This window comes from Tetrao urogallus, assembly GCF_951394365.1.
Source record: "Tetrao urogallus genome assembly, chromosome: 6".
Classification (NCBI taxonomy): Eukaryota; Metazoa; Chordata; class Aves; order Galliformes; family Phasianidae; genus Tetrao; species Tetrao urogallus.
In genome coordinates, this window is record NC_136819.1 from 12,805,498 (window position 1) to 12,831,946 (window position 26,449).

Sequence of the window (26,449 nt, forward strand, 5' to 3'; positions counted from 1 at the left end):
CAAAAGCAGTTAGGAACCCTGGCTGTGACAGAGCATTGGTCCTTCTGACAACCCCCTATGGTATCAGATCCTTTGATGTACCAACACCTCTGGTTCCTTGTGCTCTTCCCAAGAGAGACCTCTTTAACTGCAGCAGGGTTGGCCTTTGCCATGGAAAGCTGTGAAATCTCTTTCAGTTATCTAATTTACCTACTTACTTCCTCGGAAAGGGAAAAGCTTATCCCCCTCTTCCTGCCTAATGAAAATGTCACTGCCCTGTGGACTATCTTAATTGGAACTGTAAGAGAAGGCCTGGCTGTGGCCACACGGCTCTTTGCTGTACAGAGAACCGTTTGCTTTGATCTGATCAAGGTTTACTTGCCTCAGACCTCCCCATGCTGCCTCTCTGGTCTGACGGTGCAAATCTGCAGTTTCTTTTTTGGGTAGAAGTCCCTCTCAGACCGGCGAATGACGCAGAGGCTGCAGAGTCCATCCCGTTCCCACCGGGCGCTGACGGACCAAATGCTGACCTCTCTGTTTACACGTCTGTGCTTGCAATCGTGATGCCCGTGTGGGATCACAGGGCTGCTGCTTGCATTCTTTACTCAGAAACGCGATACCCATTTATTGCACAAAGAACTGCAAAAGAATTGCACAAATTCTTCTCTTCTTTAGCGGAGAAAATGTTCCCTTGATGTGATAAATACCAAACGTGATTCCTGCTTTGGCTGCAAATAGCAGATTACTTAATCATCTACTATTTAAGTACCTGTTTGTTTTGTTATGAAGCAAAACTTTTGAGCAAGATCGTGTTACACGTCAAGTGGCTTCCTGCATCCTTCAATATTAATCCTCACGTAAATATAGACCGAAGGGAGTCCCAGGGTCACCCGAACCAGCCTGAGCCCCGCACGGAGGGCGGCGAGGAACGGAGCGGGGCAGGCAGGGCGAAGCCCACAGGGGGCCGTGCCCGAAACGGCGGCGGGACGGCAACGAGCTGGATCGGCGTTGCCCGCAGCCGGGGCGGCAGCGCGGCGCGCACCGCGGGGAGGCCCGCCCGCCCCTCTCCGCCTCCCGGGGGCAGGGCCCGGGCCCCCCCTCCGCTGACGTCACGGCTGTCTAAAAAAACAGCCCGGCGGGCGGGCGGGGAGCGACAGGGCCGGCGGCACGGCACGGCTCGGCACGGCTCGGCAGGACGCGCCCCGCCGCCGATATGGTGTCCCCCGTCACCGTGGTGAGTGCGGGCCGTGCGGCCGGCCGGCGGGCGGGCTGGCGGGGGGAGCGGGGGGAGCGGGGGGAGCGGGACCCGAGCCCTCGCACGGCCGTCTGCCTCCGACCCCTCCCCCGCGGCTGCCCCCATACCCGCTGCCCGCAGAGAACTGCTCCCCGCCGCGGCTGTGCTCCGGCGGCGCGGCTCCTGCGGCTTCTCACCTCTTCCTGCTGTTATTTTTGTAAACATCTGTACGGCAGATCTGCGTTGTGTGCGATGTATCTGCTCGGAGCGCTGATGTTTACGTCCTCCTGGGCTCGCCCACCTGCCCCGAGGCCTGGCTGCGTTCCGTGTGGCCGCTGCCCCGGGCTCCCGTGGAGCCCCGTGCCCGCCGTGCCTTCTCCCCCTCCCGCCCGGACGTGCTCAGCTGGCGGCTCGGCCGGCGCTGCACGCGGAGCCGGACGCTGCTTTGCCGTCTGCTCGGGTCTGCCCCGGGAGCAGCGGAGGTGAGGCGGGGATGGTGTCACCTGCCTGTCCCGCGGGGAGTCAGCGAAGCTTAATTAGTGCCGTAACAGGCAGTGAGCAGCAGCTCGATGCTGTCCTTCGTGGAGGACGTGTGGTACCGAGTCCCGACCCCGCGGGTGGAGGGGATGCTGGAAGAAGACAAAGCGCTCAGTAGAACGGCAGAGAAGCTGTGCTGTCACACGCTGCTTTGTATGCTCCTGTTTCTAGAAAGCAAGGGATTTGGCTGAATGCAGCAACAGCAGCAGGTGCGGTAAGAAGAGCTGTCTGTCAGTAGAGTCGCCTGGCAGTGCTTTCCCCTCAGCACCAAACACCTATGTTGGTGTCCCGTGTCCTTGTGTGACTGTCATCATCCTGATGTGAAAAGTTGTGGTTGCTGGCTATCCAGATCCCCGCCACCCTTCCATGTTTTATCTCATAGATTGAAAGGTAGCAGTCCGGTTTTCCCCCTGTCTTTAACTCTCAGAGCCAAGGTTCAAAACTTTTAAATTCCTTTGCCAGTGCTGCACAACAGCTCGCATTGTCTGATTGCTCAGATGAATTTTCCCCCAGTCATTACCATGTACCTGGTAAGTTCATCAGCAGCTTAGGGATGACTTTTATCTTTAGAGACAGAGGGAAGTAGCCTGTAAATTACACTATTTTAAGGCCAAATGACTTATTTTTTCCTTGTGCTTTTCAGAAATAACTGAAGAGGCCTGGTCTCTTAGTGCTGCTGTGCTAAATTCATCTAAGTAATGCTTTGGTTACAGTGAGTTGTGTACTTGTACTGCAGAAATGAAATCTTTCCCTGGGACAATGCTGGAATGGCTAAAATCTGGCAGTTCGTTTTGTGATTGAAAGGTGACAGTCCATGGCTCTCAGGGCTGGTTAATCGGGGTGGTCTTGCAGCAAAGGGCAAGTGATTACCACGTGAGTATGCACTGGGAAGGCTGTAATTAAAGAAGGCTTTACCTCTACCAGAAGGTAACTCAGGGTGGCACATGGAAACAGTGTTTTCTTTACTTGATCTTTTGTCATGTAACAACACATGCTTCTGCTCTGGCTTCATCCCTGACATACCGACCCTTTGCTTCACCAAAGGCAGATAACGCAGGTGTGAGGCTGCAGATTGCTGGAGAGATGATGACACCAGGAGCTGTGACCGGAGCTGCAGCTGTTTATCACAGCTATAGATGTGGGAGGGCTTTGGCAGGCGCTGGTCTGATCCTCCAGAGAGATCGCAGCACAGAGCTGACATCCTTCAGTGTGTTAAGGAGCAGTTCTTTGCACATTGCCTTTGGTGCATTTTCACATAGCTCTTCTCCTGAAGGAGCTGCGGGATGGCTCTGGCGTTGGCTGTGCTGCAGCCACTATGGGCAGGTTGGAACAGTGTTCTGTGCTGCCTGGGAGCATGGCATGGCCACTGCACAGCTGCAAGTGGAGCTGTGTATGGGATGAGAAGGACTGAGCGTGGGCTGTAGAGCTGGTGGACTTTCTTCAGCCAGTTGGGTGCTGAAGAGAACAGCAGTGGGCAGTCAGTCTGGCCACAGTGAGGTGCTATCCTTGGGGCCCAGGTCTTATCTGTGCTGCCCTGCCTTTTGCTGCATAGGTAGATCAGGTGTTTGGAGACAGTGTGACTATCTCTGCTGTTCCTGATAGGGGCACTGTCTAAGGGGCAGCACCCATGGCATAATCAAATTAGCCAGGTGAATTGGTTTGTCTACAGCGTGTGTTCTCTCCTGGTGTTCTGCAGCATCAGCCTGAACAGGGAAGATACTAGAAGAACACAGCCAAAAGTGACATGGTTTTCTTTCCAGTTTTCAAAGCCTTTGTGCATCACTACAGCAGATGGCCTGGATTACTTAGGCACAACCTGATCTCCTGCATCACCCCCACTAAGACCCTCTTGCAAGAAACATGACGGTTTACTTAAAACACTGAGTTCCAGGTCTGCTGCACAGCCGATAGCTGGAAGAAATCATGCATGGACGTATGAACCACAGAGAGGAGGCAGAGAGATATGGCGGGTAGGACTGCTTGTTAGTGCTGGCTGCCAGGTGTGCATCATGGCCCTGGGGGTTTGGCATGTCTGCAGCATTGTGCAAAACTGTCATCTCTGTTGCTGCACAATGCAGATATTCCAAGGGGGAAATGTGCCCACAAATACAGAAGTCTGTGGCTCAAACACTTAAAGTATTGTGCCAGGTACTCAGCAGGGTAGTGTTTTGGGGTCCTGGTGGTGCTGGAGTCCAGACAGGACAGAGTTGGGCTGTGGCAGTGAAAATGTGCATGTCTGCCAGTACTGCTCCAGCTGGTGAACAGTGCTTGCTCTGGTTGGAAGTCACCTTGGAGGAAAACCTCTGCTTATTCTGCTAGGCAAGCAGGAGCATCCTGCTTAAAAATTGTTATGGCTGATATTCCTCTGATTAGAAGCTGCTTTTTTTTTCTGCCTAAAATTGAGTGGGCTGAAAGCTTGAGGTTGGAGGGCAGTTTTAGCAAGCAGCACACTTGCATTATAGATATGTGAGGTTTAATTCTCTTCTTGTTCACTCATCACTGGTCCTATCTTAATAAAAGTTCTTCCTCAGGCTGCCTCATTAGTAATTTTTGTTCTAGATTTTTTTTTCTCCTTAGTGGGTAAGCAGTTGTTAGCATTAAGCTGTGGGAGATTTCCTTGCCCTAAGGACCTCTCTCCAGCAGGTTCCATGACTACACAGGGGTTACAGATGCAGAGCAGGTGAGCCTGGAGATGTGCAGCTACTCCGGCACTTATGTGATGCTATGGGTTCAGAGAGACATCCCTTTCCCCTTAAATGAAGTTAGCTAAACTAAGCATAGGGCTTCACACATCACCTTGGAGGAATGGAATGGGACATATAAAGACATTAAGTGATGCTCTCATTCCTGTAACACGCTCTCTCCATACCTAGTTCTTACTTGGTCTAGCACAGCCCTGTTTGATTTTGCCCAGAAGCCATATATGAACAGTCCCCATCCCTTCCCTTTCATTCTCTGACATACTTGCATCTTTAGATGGAGACTGCTGGACTGGAGAAGAAGGCGTTGCTTTGGCTGCATCAAGCAAGTCGAGGCCTTGGTGCCTTCTCCTGCAAGGTGCCCTGCTGGGAACAGCCTTCATCACCCTTGGGTAGAAGCAGGGAGTCACTGTCAGGGAACAAGAAAGTCATTTACAAAAACTGGGCTAAGAAAAAGAGAGAAATATACGATATGAAAGTAACAAATACAGGATATGGCTGGATATGGGGTGGATCCAGTTGAATACAGAAACCTGACATAAACCATGCTGCCTAAGGACTCTGCGTGCTATGCACAACTGCAGCAGTAGAAGGTGTAAGCATAGTTTTAAAGGTTTGCTGGTAGAAGGTATGTTCCATGATCCTCAAACTGAAAAAAAACCACATTCCACCTCAAACTATTTGAACCTTTTCTTCTTAAGCAGAGAATGTGTTAATTCTGCACAAAGGAATAAAGTATTAGCAGCCATCTAAGAACTAACTATAATGGTAGAGAGGTTTATTTTAATTGTTCTCTTTGCTTATACCCAGCATTGTTGCTTTCATTATAATTTTCCAGTTACTAAAATACATCATAAAGTGGAATTGTATTACACAGGAGGCTTGCAAACATGCACATTTACATACCACAGAGATGATTATGAAAATATGGTGCTTGTATAAAAACCAAGCCAATTTGAATGAGTTGTAGATGAGATCTCTGAACTCACTGAAATAAGGAAGGGAGGCATCACCTCAGGTAAGCTTAGCAGGATCCTAGCAGCATTTATGTCAGTCACTCCTTTCAGGAAGAGCCTTAAAGCTTTGGCCGGACAACCTGTGCTGATTTAGGCAAGTAAGTGTCCAGGTGTAGTACTGTACCATGATTTCTTTATTTTTTAAGGCTGAGCTTGGGCATTCCGGCACTGCCATTCTCATCCTTTGCTGTTGTATTGAAAGCAGAGCTACAAAGTGCGGACTTGTCTCATGCTTTTCCCAGTCCCTCTGTGGCTGCATTAAGCAGCTAGAGCTGATGGCTGCTGCAGGCGGTGCTGTAGATTAGAGGCTTCATTAACTCGAGTGTATCGCTCGAGTCGCACGCGGCTCTTGTTCCAAGTGTGCTTTGTGTATTAAGGTTATGGGTCTGGTTCAGAAGCCTGTACTTATACATAATTCCTCTTAATGGACAGAGATGTATTTCTGTCATTCTCTTTTCAAGTATCTCCATCCAGAACACACCCAGTGTAACGGAAGAGCCAAAGTTATCTTTCTCTGTGGGTGGCTATGTAATACTGAGGAACCAATAACTCCAGTGAAATGAGGCTCTGAGGAAAAAATTGGCATCTGGCACCGTGTGGAAACTTTTGAGCTATGAGAAGATGATCAGTTCTGTAACTCCCTTCCTCTCTGGAGGCCGATGTGGATATTATATTAGCGCTTCATTTTTTCACTGCCCTTCATATCACACAAATGACCAATAGATTTGTGATTACGATGGAGATTTTGCTTACTGCAGCGTGCCCAAAATGAAGGAGATGGTTACTGTGTCTTGTGCCCTTCCTATATTCATTGCTTATACCACTATCATCTAAATAGCATTTGAGCTAATGGGCTAATGGCAGGTTTTTGTATGACAAACGTGTCAGTGTGGAGCTTCCCTCCAAGTAATGCTGAATGTGAGTGGGTATCCAGGTAACAAGGAGCAGAAAGCTGAGTCTAGGAGAGGACTGCATGCCCCCAGAGCTGAGAGGTGGTGGGTGGGCTGTGCGGGAGCCTTCCTGCCTGGCATGATTTGTAGATCCATACCAAGCATACTGCTGTGGGATGGATTTCAGACATCTGCAGAGAGCTCAGGGCTTATGCTGCAGACTGATCCACCCTTGCACAGGATGCAGTTGCTCTCTGGGTAAGTGGAACTTGTGTTGCTTGTACTGGTTTTAAACTTGCAGGTGCTAATCTGCCTGCAAACGAGGGTGGTGGCTGTTTTGGTTCACCTAGTGGTGAGCTAATGAAAACACCTGGTTTCTGCCAGCAGGCTACACTTTTTCCCAAAAGTTAGCTTATTTAAGTTAAGTTACTGCAGCACATGTACTTCTAAGAGTGAGGAAATTAGGTAAGCCATGTTACTGAAATAGCCTTCAGACTTTTTGTTGGGCTTTTGTTTTTTGCCCCTCACCAGATAACATCTTTGGAGACCAACATGGCACCAGTTACTATCAGGCATTGAATTTACGATTCTGTATCAAAATAAGTCCATTTACATTAGCAGCAAGTAGTCTCTGATTGTGTTACTGCTTCAGATTGAGGGTAGGTTTGAAGCTAAGCCAGCTGCACATTTTTCAGCACGTGCTAGACACATGGGGCAGATCCTCAGCCTTATGAGTCACTGTGTCTGCTATGGTTTCAGCAGAAGTGGGCTTGTGCTGGCTGAGAGCCTGAACCCACAGCTCCTGTCTTCTGGTTTTGTTGTGGCCTTAGTCAGAGCTGGCTTGTAGTCTCTTGCAGCAGAACAAGCCTGTTGCATGGCTTTTCCTTGCAACCCTGATATAAAAGGAGTGTGACCACGCTTATTTAACTGATGCTTCTGAAGTTTTCCAGGTTATTTATTGGCTCATGCAAGCATGGAACTCCTCCTTCAGTGTAAAGGGCATTACCCTGGTAAGCAGGTGCATGGTAATTTGTGAGCATGGTCTGCATTTGTATATGTGTGGTGATTGCAGCAGGGGTTTTGCAAGTGAAACCCTTAATACATTAGTGTGAATCCTGGGAGCGTGTGGGTTAGTGATAATGTAGGTTGATGCTTGCATCTGCAACCCTGGCTGCCCCTTCCTGTTGAAACTGGGTGGGAAAGTCCAATTAATCTTCATGTAATCTGTATCTGATACTGGCTTGTCCAGGTCACGTCTTGGCATGAGAACAGATATTGGAATTAAAATCTGTGACCCCACTGTCATACTTTGACCTTACATCCTCCATTCTCTTAAAACATATTGGTCTGGTTACAAAACAGGAGGGCTACCAGCTTTTAATCAGGTAACAGGGTGGCAACTCTCCAAATATGCTGTTGTTTTCCCTTCTAATTTTAACAACGTTTCACAAGCGTTCAGCCCTCAGGACATGTTACACACGTGGAGCATTTCATTCAGTTTTGCACTAGTCACAAGACAGGCTGAGCTATCTCTCCTGGATTTCTCAGCACAACACTGCTGTATTCGCTAGATTTCTGCCTGGGAAACACCTCCAGGGTGTCCCTGCCCGTGGCAAGGGGGTTTGAAACTAGGTGATCGTTGTGGTCCTTTTCAACCTAGGCCATTCTATGATTAGATGACTTGTGGATAATACACAGAAGAAATATCTGGATTTTAGTGAGAAGCCAAATAACTGCCCTGCCCCATCCTGAGGGCTGCCCAGTGATGCTGGCTGTGTGCTGAAGCTCCGTGTAGCTTCATGGCCATGCATCAAGGTCCCAGCAGTGCTGGGGATGCAGACCCACCTGACCTCACGTACCCAGGAAGGGTGTGTGCCCCTGCAGTGACAGCACTGCAGCTCCGATGGGTGAGGAGAAAAGACAGATCCATTATGGCTCGGCTTTTGAAATGTCTGCAAGGGTTTCTTTTGTGAGTGTGGCAGTGAAGGAAACGCTTAGAGGGGCTTGCTTTCTGTTGCACAAAAGGGAAGATCTGGAATCCCAGGAGGGAAAAGCAATCCTTGCTCTGAGATAAGATGCTGGCAGGCAAATGCAATTTTTTTTTTTTTGTTTTCATTTCTGAGAGCCAATGGGCTGCCCTGAAAGCATGGGTCTGTGACAGCTCTCTTGGCCCCTGCAGAGACATCTGAACTGACTGGTGATTCTGTTGGTCACTGGCGGTGGTACATTGCTGACTGCACTCCAAAAGCAATCTCCAGAACTGCTGACAGCTGTAGGATGGCTACAGATGGGAGTCAATCATTTCTACTTCTGATTAAACAAAGTTTGTTAAAATAGCCCTGCTTGTGATCCTGTGCCAGCCCAGCAGACAGAACAGATGATCCTTGGTAATGGAGAAAAGAAAAACTAACCCAAATAAAACAAGTCCTAACAAAAACGTGTGTATCTGAGCCAAGCTTTAAGTTCAGGGTGAAGTGTGTTTGTCTATATTTTCATCTTATGAGTTGGCATCTGCTAAAGAGAGACTTCAGCATCTTGAGGGCTCCTTGGAGCAGACACCCCTGTGACTATGTGGTCTGGCTGTTGTAGTGATTCCATTCTCCTGGTGCACTGTGCGGCACAGGCAATGCCCTAACACAGTGAGGAGGATTTCCTTGGCCCTGGAACCATCTGCCCCTGCTGTAGGCTGCTATGGGACTGTTCCCTGTGTAAATCTTCCTGTAGGAGTTTGTTGAAAGCGAGATTCCGTTCTCCTTTTTGAGGCTTTCCTCCTCACTATTTTGCAAGTGTCTGCAGATGCTTTTTCTAAGGTGTAGGTGTGACAGCACAGTGCTACAATATCCGAGAGCTCCTGGTTCACATTTGGTGCTGAGCAAAACTGACCTTGAAAGCAGTCTGGTGAGCATGGCCAGTGCAACTGCTCAGCATCCAGCATCTTTTAATTTCTTCATTAAAGAATTGAAGACAAGGTGGAGCTGCTGTTGTCCTTGTATTGCATGCACGTGGGCACTGCTGTTTCTGTGTGAGTGCCAGTTGGGTGTATCCTGCCCTGCCTTGGGAAGGGGCAGGAGAGAAGGCTGCCTGCCAGCTCTTCCTGGCCCTGCACGTCCCCCCTCCCTGACAGCTAGATAAGGACTCATGGTTGTAGCCCTTTTCCTGTCCTCTGGAAAACACCATAAAGCTTGTCTAGAACTCCTCATCTCTTTTACCTTCTCAAGCCATTTATTTGAATATCCTTCATAGGTTATGTGCCTTGTGCAGTCTTCTATAGCCTACTCCCATCACAACACAGCCAAAGTAAAGCATTGGATAAAGCAAACTTGAGCAGTGCCCTGTGCTAGGGACAGACAGCAGCCTAAAGTGAAGAAATCCTACCTGGAGAGCGCTCATTGGGAAAGAGACATCGAGAGCTATGCTTGCAGTCTCACATGCCAGCACTCCTGGGACATGGTGAGCCTTGCTCACATGCTTGCCAGCCGGCTTGATGCAAAACATCCTGTGCTGCATGCTGGTGTGCTGCCATGCAGCTGGGTGGCCCTGCAGTGCCCCCGCCGTACTGCTGCCCGCAGGCACTGACCTGCAGTCTGCCCTGAGAGGCTGATGCTGGAAGCAAATGTTGCCCCACTGCCAGGCAGAGGTGCTAGCAAACTGCTGGGGGACCAGACTGCTGCTCCACATTGGCTCCCTTCTCACTGCACTGGGGGGAAAAAACGTTGTATGGAAGGTTTTATTCTCAATGCCAACAGGTTTCCATTCCTGGGTTAATCTGGTGATTAGGCTGAATTTTGATGTGACTGCAAGTCAGGCAGGATCTTGGCTTGGAAATGAAACTTTTTATTGCAGTTCTCATTTCTGCATGCAGCTGCGTGTGGGGCAGCCCAGCCCCACAGAGGTGCCCTTTTTAGATGCCAGTTTGATTAATCCTCACCCGCTGCCTGCTATCCTGTGTCTCTCACCAAAGGGTGACTCTTCCAGTGCCAAGAACTTGTGCAGTAATATATCTGAATTCACCACCCAAGGACTGCGAGGGCCTGTGCCAAAATTTTAATTGTATTTTTATGGCAAGTAGCCATAGCTTGTTCTTTAAAAAAAAAAAAAAAAGGAAAGAAAGATAAAGAAGAGAGGGTACTTCTAGCTCTCAATTGTGCAGCCAAGTTGTGGCTGGAGCTTCCTTTGCTTAAGGTGGGGTGCGATGCAGTTGAGCCATGGGGATGAGGATGGTACAGGCTGCTGGAGTGCAGGAAGGTATGAGACAAGCCAGAATATCAGCTCTGCTTTGCAGGAGAGGCTGAAGAGACTGCTTTTTCCCTGGGTGGAGTGGCTGCCTTGGTCCCACTGCCCCTGCTGCAAATGGCTGGGCTGGGAGGACTATTCCCTTTGGGACAGGAAGCTTTCAGGCCAACCCCTGCTAGCTACTTCTGGCTTGTGCTGAACAGAGGATCTCCTGTCAGACAAAACCTGTTTTTTTGACTACTTGCAAACTGGTCTGGCTGGACAGTCAAGCACAAGAAGAGTGTGACTGCACCACCCTGTCAGAGAAACAGAGGCCCTAAGTGCTGAGGGGCAGCCGCAATAAAATGCTGCAGGGCCTGGCCAGGGCATGGCATGAGCCCAGTGGAGCCAAACAGTCCATTATCTGCACATACAAACCTCCCAAAGGTGAATTACAGACCACCTTCTCCTGGGGGATTTATTAGGCATTATGTAAGTCTTGTCTCCACCTGAGGGGAGAAGGGTTTATCAATCACTTTGAATTTCCTGCAGCACATGGAGTTTGTTTAGGAGCCATCTGCATGGGATGCTTGACTCATGGCACATCCAACAGAAACGTAAGCCCTCTTATTAATACTTGGCTTGCACAAGTATGTTGCACTAACACAATACTTCAGGCAGGTTGATTGGCTGGTTTAGTAACTCTGTCACTCTGTAAACAAACACTTTTTCTTGGAATTTCATTCAGGAGTAGCTTGGGACATGTACAAGCCAACTCCTTCCCTGATGAAAGGCAAGTGACTCCCCAGGAGCTGATTTGCTCCTGTGGGAGAGCAGAGTTGGAGGGAGAGCACTGTGCTCTCACCTACCTGGGGCCATCCCAGCCAGCCTTAATGTTTCAGCAATCTGTGGAATACGAAGTGCTGGCTGGCTGGCCCTTTTTAATCTCAACCTTCTCTTCTCATACCTCTGCGATCCATGCAGGAGGGATGCAGAGCTGAGCATCCCAAGTGGCTGCCAGCCTTTGCTCTGTGGCCCAGTGAGGGCCCTGACGTTTGCCTTGGAAAGGGATGATGTAAATGGTGCCAATACCCAGCAGCTCAGACTTCCTATTGCACATACATCTGACCCCCTGCATAAAAAAAAATCCCTCATTTATAATGGTTTCAGCATGCACCTATGCAGAAGGTGTGATGTTGCACCATCTGAGAAAGGATGGAAGTGCAGCAAGGCCAGGAGGTTGGTGACTTTTCCTGAGTTTGTGGCTAGGAGTTGCTCAGCACTGCTGTGTTTGTTCTTAGTTTAGCAAAAGCTGATGAGTAGTGAAAATTGGGGAAAACTGGCTTGTTAACATGTGGGCTTCTCACCTTAGAGTCTACTCATTTTGATTACACATAAGATAGTTTCTTATATGTTTCAAGATATGTATGCATAGCCTGATGGAGAATCATGTTGGTTCCCAGTTGCTCCGCAGAGGACAAGTCTGTTGCATGTCCTAATTGTGGTCCATCTCCGGGCTGAAGCAGGTCTGAAGTGGTCCACTCCTCCATGGCTTGAACAGCAGAGGATTTTCAGTGCCTTGTTAAGAGCCATATTTGCTAGGTAATGAGAAAAACGAGCAGTGGCATCATGATATGTGGCAAGAAAGCCACACAAATACTTATTGGTGCACAACTTGGGTGGGAGCTATTGTCATAGTAAGGCAGAACCAAGGTAGGATCCACAATGCTCAGCCACTGATACACAAAACTATACTCAAGCAGCCAAGGCTGATGGGAGGGATGGGTGGAGGACAGCAGCCGAGCTTTTTTTGGCCAGCGTGCACAGTTGTGCTCAAGTATTGCTCAGTGGAATAGCTGGGGTTTTATTTTTAAAACACTTCTCGTGGAAAACAGCATTTTACAACCTGATGGGTGTGAACCGTAGCCCCATAGCAAGCTGGCACACAGCTGTTGTGCAGATGAGGTTGCATGCTCATTTTCTGTGTGGGCTGATTTAGGGGAATTGTGAAAAGAAAAACAGTCCTTGATATCCCATGTTGCTTCCCAGGGTCATTAGCAGCCTCTGGGCTCTTGGCTAGTCATCAATAACTAATTTGAGGATATAGCTTAAGGGCTGTTGTATGAAGCTTTTGGTTATTTCTGCATGCTAGGTCCAGCATATATTTTGTGCATTGGGTACCTTTTCCAGGTCTTCACTGCCCTGCATTACTTCTCCTCCTGTAGCTGTGTTTCCTCCTGGGCAAGCCTAACCTCTCAAGAAGTCTTACACCAATACCAAACCACAGCGTGGTTGGAGTACTTGTGTGATAGCATCATCTGTCACTGCTGAACAACAACAACAACAAGGAAATGAGCAATATTCCAAGCTGGAGCAGAACAAGAACAGACAAAACAAAAAGGAATACTGTACACCTATGAATCCCTAGCAGGGAGGGGGTATCCAAGCTATGAGCCTCCAAGGAGCTCTGTGTGTCAGTACCAGGTTCTGTTTAAAGATCATGGGTGTACATCTCTTGGTGAGAGGCAGGACACAACTTCCCCATGGTCTCTCTAAGCTCTGGAGGGTTTCACTGGCTCTGTCTGAATGCAGATAATTTAATAAATACGCATATTTCCATTGGAATTCCACAAATACAGACATAGTGTCTTTACAGCAACTTGAACTATTTTTTTAAAGACTCTAAATGACTTGGTAAACATAGGAGATGAAAAAATGCCCTGAATTATGCTCAGTTTAAAATTCTGAGCTTGCAAACGTTTTGTAATATGTTCAAGATGTTTTCTGTACTGTGTGTCAGCTAGAGTGAATGAGCAGTGGAAAAAGAAAAGAAATAAGAATAAAATTCAATAGGCATTTTAATAAAATGGCAAAACCCACCTTAAAGCCATAAAAAAGTCATACATTAGCAAAGATCTTGTCACCTGCAGCAAATCCTTCATTTTCCAATGCTATGACACAGCCACATCTCAAGTTCTGTCTTTGAGACACAAGTGCAAAGGAGATGGTTGGTTTGCTGCAATTTACCCATTCAGCCAAGCAATATTTCCTTCCCTAAGGTACAGGCAAATTCAGTCATGGATTATGTGTTTGGCTTTCCTCAAGCCACAGCCTCCGCTCATGTTGGTACACCGTGTCCCAATACCAGCCATGACTTGTCCTCTGGATGGCAAGTTGTCCCACCTTCTCTACCTAGGTCCTAGCCACTTGTCCAAACAGGGAAATCCCCCAGCCTCATCTTTCTGTTGCTTTAGCCTTTCTTGCAATGTTTCTCCCAAACATGTCTGATGCCACACCATCCCAGCAGGATGTGTGCCTGGATCTCAGCTCCATGGGAACCTCTGTCTCTGTGAAGTGTCCCTCATGGAGCACTGCTTTTGGTCAGAGCCAGCATAGGAGCTCAGCTGAGCACAGAGTGATAGGCAAGAGCATGTTTTGAAATAACTCATTTGAAGTATATTTGTAGAAAAGGTGCAAGGGAATAAAGAGTTAATGATGAGATGCCTTCTAGGTCTATGAGGTTTTTCTTATGTGAGGACTCTAACTCTTACATTCCAGAGTTACGGGCGAGAAACTGAGACTGGAATCTCACCCCTTATGCCTGAAGAATTACTCAGTTGTTCCTAGGGTGGAAATAATGCAAACACTTATTTTAAAATAATGCTGGTTGGGCTTGGAAAAATCAAATTCAGATAGTAGGAAATGATAATTTCAAGGTTACGAAGCAAACATAGCCTTTCTGCACAACTGCAGATCTCACATTCAGTAAGGCAAGGTTCCTGGGGAAAACGACAAATGTAATTAAAACCTGTCTCATCATGTGTGCACACAGGGGAGGGTAAGCTGTGATCGTAATGGTAACTGCTCAAACTGCAGGTGTTTTTATTTTAAGATGGGGTATTAAATGAAACTTCCTGCGTTTATTAACCCAAATATTCTCCTGTATGCTTCTAAGGTGCTGCTGTGATTTGCAAACAAGGCTGCACTTGAATGACACTTTTCAGCACAGACTTCCGTCTTCACAGATAAAAGATATTACTTACCTTAGCTGAGACTGCTACAGGGACCTGCAGCACTGTGGATGCTGCAAATCGTTTCTATCTTTGGAAGCAGTTAGTTGTCCATCCTGAAGGTCTCAGGCTCGTTATGGTGTAGTGGAGATCCTTCATGGCTGGCAGGACAGAGATGGGGATCCTGCCGGAGTGCTACCATCTCTGCAATTGTGAGAGAGAGAATGTGAGCAACTATGTGTTTAACAAGAGAGTTTTACAGAAGGGGAGAGGACAGAGCTGGAGCCAGGCAGCAGCTTTGGAGGTGGCTGAGGACAATGTGATGCATCACTTCAAAAGAGGAGGAGGAAGTGTGGCTCCACTCCCCCCCATGTAACTCGCTAGTTCCTAGTGCAGCCAGTGCTGTGGGACTATGTGGGATTTTGTGACTTTTATTTCTACTCCAGTTATTGCTGCCACAGTTCTTCCAAGAAATCCAGACAAGGGGAGGTGAATGGTGACTAATTTAGACAACATAAGTAGAGGACTCACGATGTAATACAAGAAACTTAGCGGCTTTCTGATGTCCTTTTGTGAGTGAATTGTGTAGCCTGGTTGTTTAATGGAGCGTTTAAAAATTGTGTTGGCAATAGCCTATGAATAATGTATGCAGGAACAATGAAATACCTTACTGTGAAGAAACTGCTGATATGCTGTGGAACTTTCCATTGGATGTGAGAATGATTTTGAAAGCTCTGTCTTCTTGGGATGCCCTTTATAGTCTTGCTATACGACTAAAGGGAGATTGCACTCCCTTTTAGATACCATATGTAAAGATGCCCTCCACTGCTTCTGCCTGTCTTCCAATTTCACTCTATTCCCTTTGCTTATGGCTGTAAAACCTCCTGAATTTTGATGACTACATGCTTTATTAACTGAGCACTGTCAGCGTGGAGATATTTGCTCTATAGCCTCCAGGCATTCCAGGCAGTCTGCACCAAAACATGCTACGCCGAATGAAGATGAGTATCGTTTTTTTTGTCACAGCAAGGATGTTCCACGGTACAGGAAGCAGAAGTAGAGCTGGGTGATTTGGGAAAAAAAAATAGACCAGCAATTCTTTTTCACGTTTCTGGAGCATGGGGTCCTTGCTTGAAATAAGGAACTGCAGCATTGCACACATGGATGTTCACTTTTCAATGGACTTTTGCAGTGTGAACTCGGCTCTGATCCCTCCAAATTTTTCCCCAAGTCCTCTTTCACTGTATAAGGCCTTCACGTCTTTTGGCCATGAGTAGTGGGAAGCTGCTGTGATACTAAGTGGCTAAATCTTGCTTCACTAAAGAAATGAGAAGATTGAGTGTGCTTGAAGAGGTTCTCAGTTGCAGACTTCCCTGGACATAGCTCATCAACACTGTAGGTGCACCAGACAGTCACTGTCTCTTCCTTTGCTCCTTGCTTTAACCATTAGCCACAGGAGAAAATAAAATAGTAGCTTTGTTTCTCACCTGAGGTTATCCACATCTGCACTGAAATGCAGAAGTGCCACAGGAGGGACTCTGAACACAATATTTATCTTATAGCTGTTCTGAATGGTCCCAGATGAGTGTATGGTAAGAGCAGGCCCAGCCTGCAGACTGTACAGCTCTCTATCCCATCTCTGCTGTGGCTTTGTTGTGAGTAGCCCAGTGCTCATGCTGCATTTTTCTGTCTGTACTTACGCAACAGACCCTTGAGTCAAAGCATTTCCTGCAATATGGACAGTATATTATTAGTGTAATGCTTGGACAAAGCAACATGTGATTGATGCTGTTATATTAGTCAGCTAAGGAAGTGATATCCTCACCTTGGAGGTTTGATGTGGTGGGTTTTGAAGTCACATGGTGATAGCAAGCTCCAGGCATGAGCCTACAGGGCAGGGGAGAGAATGGGTTAGAAGAGAGTTTGTATCCTCAAGGTGATCTGCAGCTAGCTAAACAAGAGGGAATACATTAGTGCTTTTATTTGGCTTGCTTGCTGCTGTGCTACTCCTGAGGAGTGCAGGATATTCTCAGCTACAGGAAAAGCTATGTATAAAAGGGGTTAGTCTAAACACAAGAGAGGTACGAAGACCACTAATGGGGTTTGACTAAATGTTTTAAATAGGATTGATAAAAAGTATCTAAAATTCCCTCCATCTCCTTTCTGGAAGCCAAGAAGTGTTTTCAGAAGAGGTTTACAAAGATCTAGGTTGAAGATGACAATTAAGTTCAAGCAGCCTTTTTCTGGGGTAGAAATGCTGCTAGCTGACTAAGAAAGAAAAGCTTTCAGAGCAGAAGAGACGGTTGCAGGTCAGTCTATTGATGCTTCTGATGGTTCTGTTGATTTCTCTTTTTTCAATGTTTGTTTCTGTAGGTGAAGAGTGAAGGCCCCAAACTTGTGCCCTTCTTTAAAGCAACTTGTGTCTATTTTGTCCTCTGGCTGCCAACTTCCAGCCCTTCCTGGTTCAGTGCCCTCATCAAATGTTTGCCCATCTTCTGCCTGTGGGTTTTCCTTCTGGCTCATGGAATTAATTTTTTAGTGGCACATCGGAGCGCCAGCCGCATCCTAGCAGGACTGATATTCTCAGCAGTGGGAGATGCCTTTCTCATCTGGCAGGAGCAGGGCTACTTCATTCATGGTGAGTATGGTGTGAGTCCTGAAGGGTTACCACAGTGCCCAGCTGTTAGTCTGTTGATTTAATAGTGAGTTCCTTGCCACACGTTTTGTTTGCTCATGTACAGCTTAAATGCCTCGTAGTGTGAGACAGTCATCCCTAGAGTAAGATCCATTGCAGTTAGAGGAGTCATAGCATAGATGAGACTCCTGAGCTTCTCTTGAGCTGTCCTGAAGTCAGAGAGGTCATTAAGACAGGTTTGGTTCCTCGGCACGTGTTTGCAGTGTCTCATCTGGCTGGAGCTGGGAAAGTGGAATGGGCAGAATGTCCCGGGAAGAGGAGGAAACTCACAGCACTCAGCATCTCCCATGAAGCTGCAGGAAGTATCTACCTCCTGTCTCTCTGCGGGGAGATCTGTCAGTCCTCCTCTGCAAGGATGCAGAAGTAAGACACACGATGCCAAGGCCCTCAGTGGACAGAAGGTAGAGAGGATCCTTAAGTTGCAGAAGACAAGCCCACAGCCAGGGGGAGGTGTTTAAATGGATGTCAGAGAGCAAATCATTAGAAATCTTGTCCTACTTTCAGGTTCATCAGCATGAATCATGCAGCCTGTTGTAAAAACATGGGAGCTGGTTTTGCAAGACATGTAAATTATGGGGAATCAAGGGCAAACCCTACCATGACACCCTGTCATCTCTACAGAAAGATCTACATGTCTCAGAGCAAAACAAACTTATTTTATTTCACTGTTTTGCAAACCAGAAGATAATGGCTTAGATTAATGATCTAAAGCCACATTGAGTCTGCCTGCAGCAACACTTGACATGGCCTTAGACTGTCATAAGAAATCAGCAGCATTTAAGTCCTTCACTTCACTGCATCAGTGGCGTTTGTGAAGTCAACTTCACCAGCAGAGGGATCTCATTTAACACCCACCATTAGCTAGCTGCTGACTGTCCCACTGGAAAACGTGATGAGATGGGGGAACTTTTCTGACTTCTATGAACGTCAAAGGCTTATTTTTTATTCCTTGTATGAAGTCAGTATTTAGTTCTATTCTGGAATTCCCACAAGCTCTGCTTTCTTTATGAGAGGAAAGTATGTGAAATGCTAGATATGAAAAGCCAAACGCTTTGAATCTGGTTTTAATCCTGCTTCCCAAGGGTTTATCCAAATCTTATTAAAACTTCCTGTAAAAACTCTAAAGATTTTGGTGGGGTGTAGATTAGGCCCTGGGGACTGGATCTGTTTGGCTGAACTGTGGGCATGTTGCTGAGAAGCTCCAACTATCTCTTGGGTTGCCATCTGCACTGTGCTGAGTGCTGGCGTTCCCACTGACAGGCCTCCTCTTAACAGGAATGCACGGCTCGGCACAAGTTACCCTGGCCCAGCTGCCCATGCTTCTGTTTTGCCTCCTGTCATTGCTTCTTGAGCTGTGGCTTGGAAAACATTCAAGACCTGATTCTCACCGTGACCGTTTTTGTACACGGGCTGTGCATAAGTTCCCCATTCCCACGTAGTTGGGATATCTCTGAGTCACTTCTTTGATTTAATGATAGAGGAAGGCCAACCTGTCACAGCAATTCAGTATTGAGTTCAAGTGTTTTAATCTGCAAATCAGCTGGAATTTTTACCCAATTTGTGGGTTTTGACTGATTTTTCTTCTTGACTTAATGAGAATGCTTGCTTAGCTCTCTTGGAGCATTTTAAGAACCTCAGCCTGGATCTTTGGCTTTCTCTTGTCTGCCTCAGTCTGTACTAATATGAGCTACTGCCTTCTGTAGTGAAGTGTTAACAGTTGCATTTCAGCTGTCAGCAAATAAAGTGCACCACCCCACTTATCCTTTCCTGCAGAAGGTATTTTCTCCTAAACACAGCAAGCTGCTGTTGTTGACAACTGACAACATTCAAACTTTTGACATCAACCCTTGTGGGAATTTCAAATTTCAGGGGAATAAAAGGAATTACTAGAGAATAATGTATTTTCTCTTCAATTTCTATGGCTTTCAGGCAGAAAAAAAGGTTGAGATCTGAGTTGAGTTGAATAGCTTTTGAGACAGTGAGTTTATAAAAAGACATTTGTTCGTTATTTTACAGGGAGGTGAGAGCCTGGGAACCTACTCCTGGCACACTTTTCATTTTTGCTGTTTCAGTCTACAAATAGCAAGCTATTTTCTGACTGGTGTCTTCCTGCATGTGGAAGATACTTCACAGTGTTAACACCCATGTCCTTTGATAATGGGAGCACAGAAACAATTATGCATTCAGTAGAGAAGATGGAGGCTAACAGAAAGGACTCATTGCCAGCCTGAGCAGAAACTCCAGGGCAGGGGAAGTGGGAAGGAAACCTGGGCTCTGTGATTCCATCTAACTGGCCCAGAATAAGGCAGAGAGCAGAAGGAAGCAGATGATAGATAGAAAAGGCTGATCTGCCTGGTGAGACTGGAGGGCTGAGCCAAAGGCTGAGAAATGCAAGCAAATTGCACCCTGCTCCGTGCACATCTCTGACAGGTTTCCCTGCTCTTGGCTTTATTTGTGGGCGCTGAATGAGCAAACCTCAGAGCTGACTCTCTTGTGACCTCACCATATATCACAGAACTCCTCCTGCCTTTCTGGGCTTCTGCTTGGCTGCTGTATCTTGTCCTCCTCTGCCTTGCTGCTGGCTGCCTACATGAAGGACAACTCATTCTTCAGTTCCCTATTCCAGCACTTTCTACACAATGCCACTGAAGGAGAAATCACTCCTCATAGCTAGGACGAAGTAACCTTCCCCTCCTGACCACTCCATGGCTCTAACCTTTCCTGCATTATAAACATTTCTCATCCTAAATCCCTCCTCTCTCAGTGCTGCACTCATGAAACCTCTGAAATATCAACTTTTTGTTGCCCTTCTTTGCAATTCCTTCTCCTTCCCACTGTCCATTTCCTCCCCTTGCAGACTAAATCCTCACTAGCCCTCTCCCTCCTGTGCGTTCCCCTCTCATGCCATGATGGCTGAGTGGATGTTGATCCCAAAGGCTGGGAGATGCTTCTCCTTTTATTTGCCTCAGAGAGTACTGGGATGAGGAGATGTCTGCCAGCAGAGGGATTTAGCAGTTCCCCTTTGTACCACAGCACTGGGCTTTAAAATGCAAACAGGTGTCCTGCTGTAGGTCTTAGCTTCCCAGATCATTTTCTCCATTCTGTACATTAAAGCTGCATGAAAACATTCCGGCACTGTAATTAACCCTGCCCAAGTAAAGTAGAACAGCCTTTAGCTGCACCGAACATGGGTTTGGGGCCTACTATGTGCAAGTAGTAGCCAGCAACATGGCTACTACCAAAACATGGTGACATTTTTTGTCAAATGGGTTAGTGGCAAGTGATTAACACAAGGGTGGTACCTTCCATCTGGGATTTCTCAGGCGTGTTGCACTTCAAAAGGAAGCCAGCATTTTATTTTCACTGATTGATTCCAGCTAAGGTTTATATGAATCTTGCAAATAGCCATAACACTGTTGGCAGATCTTATTGGTGTAGTCCCTGAAATATGTCAGCTGCTTAGGTTTCTCCTAGATATGAGCAGAAATGGAGTAAAAGCCAGATGCAGTCCCTGAGTTCTTTTGGGTTTGGGGCTAACTATGGTTAGTTTTTCTATCTAGATTGAGAAGGATCACTACCTTATCACATTTTGTTCTGACATGGCTCTGATTCCAACGTTCCTGTTCCATTTGACTTAGGAGTGAAATGGTTCAGATGATAGATAATTAGAGGGGATTATCTTTGCTCTGCCTTGCCCTCACCTTTCTGTCCAAAGCAGTAAAGGAATCATCTGAGAAACAGGCTTTGTTCTTTCTGCAGCAGCTTGGCTTACCTGGCCTCTTGGCAAAAAGTTGTGCATCACAACAGAGTCGTTCTCGGCTGCAGCTGTAGAAGTACTGAGACTCTTTCTTAGGGCAGGAACCTGGTGCTAAAGTCGATCTGTGCAAACTTTTTTAAATTAAAATGGCCCCAAGTGCTCAGTGGGGTGCCTGATTAAATCAAATGAGGGTTGTAACACAACAAGGACATCTATACCTGGAGTAGCTTCTGTATATTTCAAATCCAATGTATCCATGTTTTCTTTTGCTACTGACTGCAGTCACTGTCAATGCCTCTTTCCAGGTCTGCTGATGTTCGCCATCACACACATCCTGTACTCCTCAGCCTTTGGCATGAAGCCTTTGGACCTGAAAGCCGGCTTGATGATGGGCCTCATTTCCAGCTCCTGTTATGCCTTCCTGTACTCCTACCTCTCGGGCCCATTCACCTACCTGGTAGCTGTCTACATCGCCTTGATTGGCTTCATGGGCTGGCGAGCGGTCGCTGGCATGCAGCTGTGCAATGACCTCTGGACGTGGACCAAGCTCTCGGCCTGCATTGGAGCAATGCTTTTCATGGTGTCAGATCTGACCATCGCAGTTAACAAGTTCTGCTTTCCCGTACCCTACTCGCGTGTTATCATCATGGCTACTTACTATGCAGCTCAAATGCTTATTGCACTGTCAGCTGTAGAGAGCAGAGATGAAGAGGACTTCAAAAAGAGGAGCTAGGTGGAGTGCCGACAGTCTGTGAACAGTATGGGTTATATCTCAGGTGCTGTAGCTGCATTCACCCCTGAGAGAGATCTCCATTTCTCTAGGCATATTGGTGATGTTGATTTTGCTTCTTTGAAGCATTACCCTTAGGGCTTTATTTTCAATGGCTTTCTCTGAATATAGCTTACTTCAGTGTGGAGTCCATGTCAGAAAGCTTAAGATTGTTCCTGCAGTAGCTGCTCATCCAGTTTTTCCACCTTGGAAGTGCTGTACTACTGCACTTTATTTGTTAGTCTTGAAACTGATGCTGAATGTCTGGGAATAGGAGGTGCAATGGATAAGTTTGGCCACACACTGTGCTAGGAGACTTGCTTTCAATTGTAGGCAGACAGGCACAGACTCTGCTAAAGCCATAGGTAAAAATGAGTTTAACCAGTGTTTAAGTTAGCCTGTTCTTGTGCATTACAAGTTCAATACACAAACTGGAGCTATTTGAGCCTCTGCTGAAAGGAAGCCTGTAGCTATAGTAAAAACATCACATTCGGATGAGAGCTGAGCTTTGGAGTCAACAGCTGCATGTTGGGCAGCCCCTAGCAGAACCTGAATGAGAGCCAAACACCAAGCAGAGAGCCCAGCATGAGGTACACAGAGATGAAGTGCTTGTGTGCCTCGATAGCTGCTGATCAAAGCTCTAGAGCAGATCTATGGACAGCTGCCAGCATTGCCACGTGCAGCAGAAATTGTAGCTTGGTGGGCTTTTAGGGTCATCCAGGTAGACAAACCAGTGCATTCTGCTCTGCTACATTTGTACAATCACACAGTGTCAGCAGCCATCAGTGACAGCATGGGCACACGAGGATCTTTGGTTTCTGTAGCGGGAGTTGGAGGGTGTATGTTACTAACGTGTGTTCTATTTGTCTGTGGAACAGCAGATAGGAATCTAACATTTACAGCTTTCTTTCTCAGTATTCTAACAAATAACATTCCATATACTCATGAAACTTTCCTGTCCTGCTGCTTGCAGCGCCTTTTCTGAATGTGTGAGCATTTCCCATGTCTGAACTGGTTAGTCGGGGCCCTGATTTTGCCTGTAGATCGTTGTCATGTTTTGCCAGCTGGTGGCAGACGTTCAGCTTTGCAGCACTTGTGTTTGGAGACCCTATTTTAGCAGAGCATCCTGAAAAGCACAGTTCTCTGTGTTCAAAGTGCCTGCCGCTTCCTTCTTGAACTCACAGCAGGAATGAGGGAAAGCCTGTTTAATTCTGACCCAAATTCTTTACTTGGTTTTTCTGCCCATCTGCTGAAGCAAGATTACTTCTGACTTCACTCTCTTAAAAAGATGAGAAAGATGTTGCCCTGTTTTGTTTTGTTTTTTTTTTTTCTAAATACGACTGATTTTATTTTCTCCTCTTATTTAGGACATCTGACAGCAAGCTACATTTCCATTTGAATCTCTCTCCAACCTGCTTTTTCCCTCTGACCATCCTAAGGTTGTTACTATGGGTGGAGATGCTCTCCTAGTTGTTTTAAAGACACAACAAGCTCATTCAGCGGCAAAGGAAGTTTCTAAGGGTTCCTGCATATCTTCAATCTGTGGCCAAAAAGGGATGACCCAAATCCATGCAGGTCCTAATAAACCCTTGCATACTTTTGTATGGCAGAGTGAACAGGAGGGGCAGCTTCCAGATTGTCCTCGTGGGTTGCAAACCACCACGGTCGCCATACCTCGCATGCTCAGAACATTCCAGGCAAAAGCCTGTCACTGAGTCCCTGGCACCATCAACAGAGCAGGAATTCCTCTTTCCAAGGAGGGCAGCTGGGCTCAGGGGCAGCTGAGGAAACATCCTTAGCTTTTCTGTTGGTGCTGAGAGGTGTTAAGTGGCTCTCCTGTTCCTCTCCAGCCTTCTGTGTTGGGACTGGGTGTAGAACAGGCATTGCCTCCCCACAGTTGGTGCATCTGCGCCAATGCAACCAGTATTACAAAAATCTAGGTTAACCATCCTGACCCCATGGAATCATCTACTGCTTTTCAGAGAGATCAGAAAGGTCAGCTGCGTTGTTGAGAGGGAAAGAATTCTAAATAGCACAGTCCGGTTTAATCTCTTCCCTTTAATGCTGTTGTGTAATACTGTCAGTATTCATTCACCAGTGTGCTGGGGTCTGCCTGGAGTAAACTGCTAAGGGAATTTAGAACCATAAAACATCTTCATTCATCAGCATTGCTTATCTCCTGGCCGCAGCTTGAACCCTGCAGTGTAGCTCTTTGCAGATATCAGCTGCTGTTACTAAGCTTAACTGCTTGCAAATCGCTTTCTGCAGAAGACTGCCAAGAGGAAATGTAAGCATTTGGGGTGAACCCCACCATTCTTCCAGCACATCAGAGCATGTTTCAGTCTGGGTCAGTTCAGTACACTCAATCCTTATTCTGGCAGTTCTTCAGAGAAACTCCCTGCACCCTGAGCTTCCCAGATGACCTCAAGCAGTCTCTTCCAACCTCAGCCATTCTGTGATTCTTTGATTTAAAAGTTAGAATTTCAATCCGAACCATTATCTCTTTCTTTCTCTTTAAAAATGAGCAATCTTCAGTTTACTGAAGACAGCTGATTTGCATTTCTGCATGCTTCTTCTTCTTGGCTTTCTTTGCCATCCTGCTCCACTTTCAGGCACTGTACACTTGCAAAAAAGGACCTTTTAAGTGTAAGTTGGAGACCTGCTCTCTCTTCTTCTCTGGCTGTCAGAAGTGCAGTTTCTGGATACAGAGGTGTGTGGATGGCTTTAATTAGGACGGCAGAAACACGTGTCACCCAAGTGGGCTGTTGTCCCCTTACCGTCAGTGGCTGGCTGGGATGCAGCCTTTGAAGCATCAGCATTGGCTTGCACAGGAACATGAGGTAGAGACCTCAGCTTACAAAGCCCAGAAGAGTCCTGCCTGACTAAGAGCCAGCAAAGGCTCTTAATCTCCAAAATCTCTCTCCTGCTTTGCATTCTCTACTTTTCATCCTTATTACTTGAACGAGACCATTTTCCTGGAAGGTGTCCTTCCTGCTAGGAAGGGCCCACCTGAGGCCAAATGAGGACACTCATTTGACACAGTTGTCAGAGTTTCTGAAACCCTGAGAAACACTAAACAGTTGCTCGCATTCTGCTGAATACCTTTTCTTGGGATTAAAACTCTTCTCTTAACCCAAGCAAAGGCAGTCTTCATTATGAAAGGGAACAAACAGAAAGTGGGAAGCACATGATTGTCTGTGACACTGCCTGTCATTTGTGCGTCTCTGCACTGTAAAACTGCATTGAGCCATTCTTCTTATCAGGAGTGCAGTGTTTAAGAAACACCCACTCTTCACCCCAGGGACACTACAGAGGGAGTGAAGCACCCCAGTGGTGCAGCATGCCTGGTGGCCCCAATAGTATCAGCTCCAGGGCTGAAGTTCTGAGGTGTTTCTTTACACAATGCTGTTCTCAAAGGTTCCTCTGCAGTTCCCATCTAAAGCTGCTTGAGGCTATGCACATGGTACAGTTACTCTTGTTCTCTTGTATTAGATCATAGTTATCTTTAGGTCTTTAATTGGATATATGGAAAATACATTTCAGCTGAACTTCTCTTCCTGGTGGTAGATCCTCCTTTGTCCTTGCTCACACAGAACACCCACTGAAGCTGAAGAAGCATTCCTATTGGAATGGGGATTTAAATGCTAATAACGTATCGGGCTGTGAAAGTTACACTGACGTCAACAGGGTGAAGCTAATTTAGAAATGGCAGGTTGAGGAGAACAAAGCCAGAGGATATAAACAGCTTTACTCCTCTGCTGCCTACATACTCATGCTTAATACTTGGCTTCTTACTCCTTCACACTGAGGCAACTGTAAGACTGATTGTTTTAAGAATTACTCTAGCTTTTAAATAGATTGCTGAAACTTTCATACTGTAATCATGCAGAGAATAGATTTATTTCTATATACATATTTAGAACTCCGGGGACAAACTTTGCAGATTCTACTTAGTGATTCTTCCAAGTTTTTTTGTGCCATAGTTTGACACTGACACCTGTAAGTTTTCATCTTACTGCCATGCTAATGCTGGGAGCTGGTCTGGAAGAAGCAGATCAACACAAACAGCAAGTGCAAAGCTTAGTGGCAGGTGCCTTGTTCTCACTGCTTGGATTCTGTATACAAATGGACTTTTTACTCAACAGTAGCATAATCATGTTCCTCCCAGGTCCTTCTCCTGCCTTTTATCCATGCTTGCTGCTGTTGTGGCCTTGGGTAAGTCACAGGTTTTTTTGCAGCCAGATCCTCATCTGATGTAAGTAGGCATGAGTGTAGGAAGGCCAGCACTCTGCCAGGTTGTAACAGCCAGGACCAGGACCTGTGTGTCTGTTCTCATCCCATTTTGAAAATTGTGGTATTAGCACTTACCTACCTCACAAAGATGCTGTAAGGATTAATGCTTGTACAGCACTCAGAAGATGTAAAGTGCTATATGTCTCAAATATTAATGTACTGTAGTGATAAAAATACTTCTAGGCATCTGCAGAAGCATGGAATGTGTTACTGCCTTTTTGATTTGCATTAGGCTGAAAGCAAATGAAACATATTTATTCATACTGTCAAACAGGATAGGCTCAGCTACACTTGAACTCTGTGGAGGTTTTAGCTTAAAAGTCTGAACTCTAATCTCAGTTTTGCAAATGGATTTTAG

The 26,449-nt window shown here is 46.6% G+C and overlaps 1 protein-coding gene across 1 annotated transcript; it reads left to right on the top strand.

Moving 5' to 3' along the window:
* Positions 1-1,706: 1,706 nt before the first annotated feature.
* Positions 1,707-21,762, top strand: TMEM86A (transmembrane protein 86A; the record flags this gene model as incomplete). The annotated part of the gene is made up of 3 exons (XM_079537081.1): positions 1,707-1,808; positions 16,951-17,215; positions 21,335-21,762. The coding sequence occupies 3 exons, from the start codon at positions 1,707-1,709 to the stop codon at positions 21,760-21,762; spliced, it is 795 nt and encodes a 264-aa protein (XP_079393207.1).
* Positions 21,763-26,449: the final 4,687 nt, after the last annotated feature.